This window comes from Rhincodon typus, chromosome 3 (assembly GCF_021869965.1).
Source record: "Rhincodon typus isolate 14 chromosome 3, sRhiTyp1.1, whole genome shotgun sequence".
Classification (NCBI taxonomy): domain Eukaryota; kingdom Metazoa; phylum Chordata; class Chondrichthyes; order Orectolobiformes; family Rhincodontidae; genus Rhincodon; species Rhincodon typus.
Window position 1 is genome coordinate 7,391,119 of NC_063334.1, and position 5,711 is coordinate 7,396,829.

A 5,711-nucleotide genomic window follows, 5' to 3' on the forward strand; every position below is an offset into this window, starting at 1 on the left:
CACTTTACAGTCAAACCTATTACTGCAAATTCATGGACACCAACGTGTTAACCCTTCCAATGACAATTTCCTTTTTCAGTATCTAATAAAGGTAATGCTCAGAGACACTTATAGTAAGGCTTCACTGTAATAGAAACAGAAAATGCTGGAAATATATAACAAATCCATCGGTAGTAAATATAGGTACTGTTTTTGATGGTGAGTCTCTATTCCAATGAAAGGTTCCAGCTAAATGTTGACTTATTTTCAAATGCCAAGAAAAACAGTTGCCCTTTCATATTTTCTGCATTTAATTCACATTTCTTTTAAAACAATTGAGAGTTTTTATTTTCAGAAACTAAAAGAGAAGCTGCTGAAAAGCTCAGCAAGTCTGGCAGCATCTGTGAACAGAAATCAGAGTTGACATTTTGGGTCCAGTGACCTTATTTCAGTTCTGAGGAAGGGTCACCGGATCCAAAATATTAACTCTAATTTCTCTTCACAGATGCTGCCAGACCTGCTGAGCTTTTCAGCAACTTCTGTTTTTGTTTCTGATTTACAGCATCTGTAGCTCTTTCGGTTTCTATGAGAGCTTTTTCATCCTTCTACTCCAGTTGCAAGACATTCAACTCTCCGTTCATAAAACAATGTTTAAATTAAAAAAAAAACTGCCTGAATCAGTATCTACCTTTATTGCACCAGCATTTCCTGCCCACATTCAAGTAAAAACAAAGGTTATAAATGTGATTTTGATAAAGAACAAAACTCTGACTTTTATTTTTATACAAGGACATATAGAGTTGAGCACATTTTAGAGCACTGTAGAAAAAACCCTGGCTAATCTGTAAGATGAGAATTGGGGGGACATATTACTACATTCAGAATACTTCTAAGACAGCAGATTATGTCAGCATTATTTAGCTCTAGTTGTGATTTGTACATCACTCCTACCCGTACACAGGTATTTATTTATTGCAAAATACTTCAGGAACTTGATTCTGAGGAACAGGTCAAGGTGTTGAGGTAGGGGAGTTCTTCAAGCTGTTCAGGGCAGCATGGATCCTAAAATGTAACCTAGATTCCATTGAATAATCTTTGTAGTTATTCCTGCAGGATAGGGAAAGAAAAGACAGAAATGCATTCAGTGGAAAGCAAGGAAATGAAGAATTAACTCCATCTTAGTGTAGTTAGAGTGCATATATTTTTCCATGGCCATTCATACCAAGTGTATTTAATAAACCCATGAAATCTCTCTGGTTTGCAGTACTTCAGATACTTAGATTAGGGAGTAATGATGGTTGAATAACATTTGACCTTAAACTGAGGGTTTCATATCCCAGGTAATAGCAATATATTAAACCAGCCATTTTGATAAACTTTGTACTAAAATGTCAGCATCAGTAAAATTCAGTTGGATGAGAAAAGGGTTTTGTTCTGTTTATATCATAGGCCAAAGTCCTCTTGACATTCACCCAATGCAATTTCAAGTTCCAACTCATTTATGAGGACAAACATTGAGGAATGTTAAATGAACGATCATAGATTCAATCTTCCCTCAAACTGTTTGAATCCAGTTGAACCTCCAGACAAAAGTGGCATCGAATGAGGGAGTGATGTAATATGTTGGGTCATTGGTATTTATTTTAATTTCAGATCATGGAATGGGGAAGTAACTTGTGGAATATCAGCATGTTCATGTCAGTGGCAGGCCTGGTCTGTTTTTCAAGACCAGGCACACTGAGTCTGCACTGGCCAAGTTGTACGCCATAAATGGGCATCCTGATACAGTGCAATATTAAACAGTCTGGACAGTGACCTGATATGAGTAGGATGGAAAAAGAAATTTATGATGATGAGAAGTTCAATGTTTCTGTCGTTTTCTTTAAAGTACGCAATATTCCTGTCCACGTTTCTCCTTGGAAAAGTCATCGCACATTGGAGCAATTTCTCACATTCAGGTAGATGCAGATTTTCATTTTATAACTGGGATATTATCAGGAACAATAGCCTTCAATGTGTTCAGTGGGCCAAGCCAATTCCTAATCCTACGTAGAATGAATCAAGTTGATTGTACATCTGCAAAGGTAGCTTTTGTTTTAAGAGTAGAATGCAATAATTGAAATTAAAATATGTAGTTTTAAATAGGAAAGGTAGATAAATTCAGATCGAAGTAGTGTACTATAAGACATACCATCCTTGAGTGAAAATTTAAATCATGGACCCATAACTCCTTTCCCCGAAAAGATCCCATGGTACCAAATGAAGATCAACAGGGGTACCCTGGTCAATATTTGCCACTTAATCAACATTACTAAAGTAGATGACATTAGAATTATTTCATTGATGTTTGTGGATACTGGTGTCTGTGTGCAAATTGTTTGCCACATTTCAGTTAATCATAACAGTGGTTATATTTCAAGAATACCGCACTTGCTGTGAAATGTTTTGCAACATCACATAATCGCATAAGTTACTATTTGAATGCAAATCTTCTCACTTTCTGTACTGGAGAACAGAGGGCCAGTGGTCAATTCAGATAACAGAGAAAAAGCCCATTCCAGTTACAGGGTGTAGAAAGGAATAGGTAATATCTCAATGGCACATTGGAATTCCAGTCTGATTTTTGTTAATCGGTTCATCCCCAAGGTAGATACAGGAAGAAGAAGAAATGAAAAGCAATCAATTAATTATGGCGGATTAAGCTGTAAATGTAACATTTTTCTCTGGAACTTACTTTGCAGTTTCAAAGTACATTCTGGCTTTATCGTTGTGTCCTTGCTGTTTGTATAACAATCCCATTTCATAAAGAGTAAATGGCACCAAATAATGGTCATATCTTATCCTCTTCTCACTACATAAATAAAACAAAAAGCTCAAATATTTATAAATACAGCACTGAACACACATTGATCAAGAATGCCAACTTTATCCTGTCCGCATTTTAAAATACTCAAATTGACGCACTGCTCCTAACACTACAAAAATCTGAGTCGATTACCATAGTCCCAAATGTCACAGTAAACAAAAGTAAATAAAGTATGTGTGTATTGAGAGAGAGAAGTGCAGATACCAGACAACCAGAAATCAACATTTTTAAAAATCAGTAGGGATAACACAAATCTAGAGATTCATACTCCTGATTTTTTTATTTACTTTCATCCGTTGATCTCCAATAGTAGCTTGTCTAATGCTGGACATCAGTATGACTTCATAGTCAAAATTAGAATTTTTAGAATTAGATTTTATTGTCACGTTTACTCAAGTACAGGGGTACAGTGAAAAGTGTATATTGTCGCCTTTCCAGGTGCCATCTTAGGTACAAAATCTTAGGTACGAGGTAGAAAAATAAGCGATAAAGTTAAAAGTTAAACATTACAGTCCTTCATGATATTAAGTAGAAAAATAAAGAAATAAAGTTTAAAGTTACACATTACAGTTAACAAAGTTTCCGTTGGGGTCTACCAGTTTTATTTGCTAATGCTATGCTTGGAGAAGAACTAAATAACCTTGGAATTGGCTTTGGCAACCCAGGACATAAGAGCTGAAGAGAATAAGAGGTCAGTAAAGATCTGCTATTCCAGAGTAATCTTTAAATCAGGACCGATTTTGTGAGATTGCGCAGTGGTAGTCAAAACCTGGCCTAGCCTTCCTGCTCCTATGATGCTGCTTGGCCTGCTGTGTTCATCCAGCTCTACACCTTGTTATCTCAGATTCTCCAGCATCTGCAGTTCCTACTATCTCTAGGCATAATATGTCTGAACAGGTTGTTTAAATATATCTACAATTCTATGAAGTGTCTCAGGCTTTTTTTTTGGTTAAACATGCTACATAAATGCAAGTTTCTGTTGCAAAGTATACACAAATTAATATGCAACAGAGATTTAAACAGTATTACCAAATATGATTGTGTTTCAATGCTGCTATGAATGCATCCGTTTAAATATTGAATAAATTGTTTCCTATTTCAGCTTACTTTTGTTTTTACTTAATTTAGTTGTGCTGCACTTCTTTATTTAAGTCTATTTGGCTGCGACTGCGTGTTTTTTCTGCTCATCCTATCAACTAACTATCCAGGGCCAGGTACTGACTATCCACTGACATATCTCTATCCTGTCTGATATCATGCTTATTTGATAAATGGCGTTTTAAAATCACCAGAAGTACTTCGACAAGCCACCTTACCTTTGAATCACCTGATTAAAGCAGAGTTCAGCTTGTAAGAGACGGTCCAAATGTTTCAGACATAGCCCTTTCAGGAGCTGTATAAGACTCTCATCATCTGCTTGATATTCAACAGGCTCTTTGGAGGCAAGTTAATTATTACATTGAAGAAAGTACAACAATTTTTTTGTAATCTAGATATTGATGTTTTTACTGAAACTACCAGCTGTTTTATTGCACTATACCTCACTGTATTTTGTCCTTAAATTTACATTTTTTGTAATATCCTGCACATTCTGAATATATGCTAATTGTATTTATGTTCCCTACTAGAATGAAGTTCCACAGTACTAAGTTGCATCAGTAACGTCAGCAAGCTGGTTTTTCTTCAGATGTGGGCTTAGGCAAGGTCACAAAATTTAACTGAGAGATGAGCGGGGACAAAAAAAGTAACTGACAGAAAAGCAGGCAGAAAGATCACAGATAAGCTTCGATAATATACATCATTTTCCAATCTTAAAATGTGTGCTTCCCAGCCAACGGCCACTGAACATAAATTAAATTTGGTCACAGTATCTCCATTTTTTTTTTCTAAGGCAAAAAGACCATTTCTACAGCTACTGTAGCAGAGAATATCTAACATAACCACACCCAAAGTAGAATCTTCCAGAATTTACTTCTAGTTCTATTTATTGTATCTGAAATATTTTCCATTTCATTCCTCTAATTATTCCCCACATACGGCAATCCACAGAAAGAACTGATCAAACAAAGATCCAAGCATATCTGTCAATGCATTTCTTGCTGATCATTGAACTCAGCCAGCTAAGAATGCAAATGTTTTATGCTGATTTGCACTCTGAAATAGTTTTTTTTTAAAAACATCCTAGACAAGTGCTTTTTATGCAACGTTACAAATGTACTCACTGGGGTGATTTTGTAACTCTAGTTCTTCCTTTTCTATTGTAACCAGCATGTTCTCAGTCAAGTCTGCTCGTTTGCCCAGTATTGCAAATCCATTCCACACGTACATCATTTCCTGTCAGGGGAAATAGATTACTGTATTTATAAAGTCAATAATAATCAATAATTATTACTGACCAAGTCGAGGAATGAAATCATATAACACTAATCAGACTCTCAACTTGCCAAGGTTCTTCCATAGCACTCACCAAACTTGCAAGTTCTACAGAGATAGTAGGAACTGCAGATGCTGGAGAATCCGAGACAACAAGGTGCAGAGCTGGATGAACACAGCAGGCCAAGCAGCATCATAGGAGCAGAAAGGCTGACGTTTCGGGCCTAGACCCTTCATCAGAAATGGGGGAGGGGAAGGGGGTTCTGAAATAAATAGGGAGAGAGTGGGAGGCGGATAGAAGATAGATAGAGGAGAGGATAGGTGGAGAGGAAACAAACAGGTCGAAGAGGCGGGGATGGAGCCAGCAAAGGTGAGTGTAGGTGGGGAGTTAGGGAGGGGGATAGGTCAGTCCAGGGAGGACGGACAGGTCACGGCGGCGGGATGAAGTTAGTAGGTAGGAGATGGGGGTGCGGCTTGAGGTGGGAGGAGGGGA

The 5,711-nt window shown here is 37.1% G+C and overlaps 1 protein-coding gene across 1 annotated transcript in view; it reads right to left on the reverse strand.

Moving 5' to 3' along the window:
* Window positions 1–510: 510 nt before the first annotated feature.
* LOC109913535 (tetratricopeptide repeat protein 39B) overlaps window positions 511–5,711 on the reverse strand; it is a 44,040-nt gene continuing 38,839 nt past the window's right edge. The window contains exons 14-17 of the mRNA XM_048594893.1: window positions 5,068–5,179; window positions 4,162–4,279; window positions 2,714–2,830; window positions 511–1,086 (exon numbers count right to left, since the gene is read on the reverse strand). Coding sequence (XP_048450850.1) covers window positions 990–1,086; window positions 2,714–2,830; window positions 4,162–4,279; window positions 5,068–5,179 — 444 coding nt within the window. The 3' untranslated portion in view covers window positions 511–989. The remainder of the gene's footprint in view (window positions 1,087–2,713; window positions 2,831–4,161; window positions 4,280–5,067; window positions 5,180–5,711) is intronic.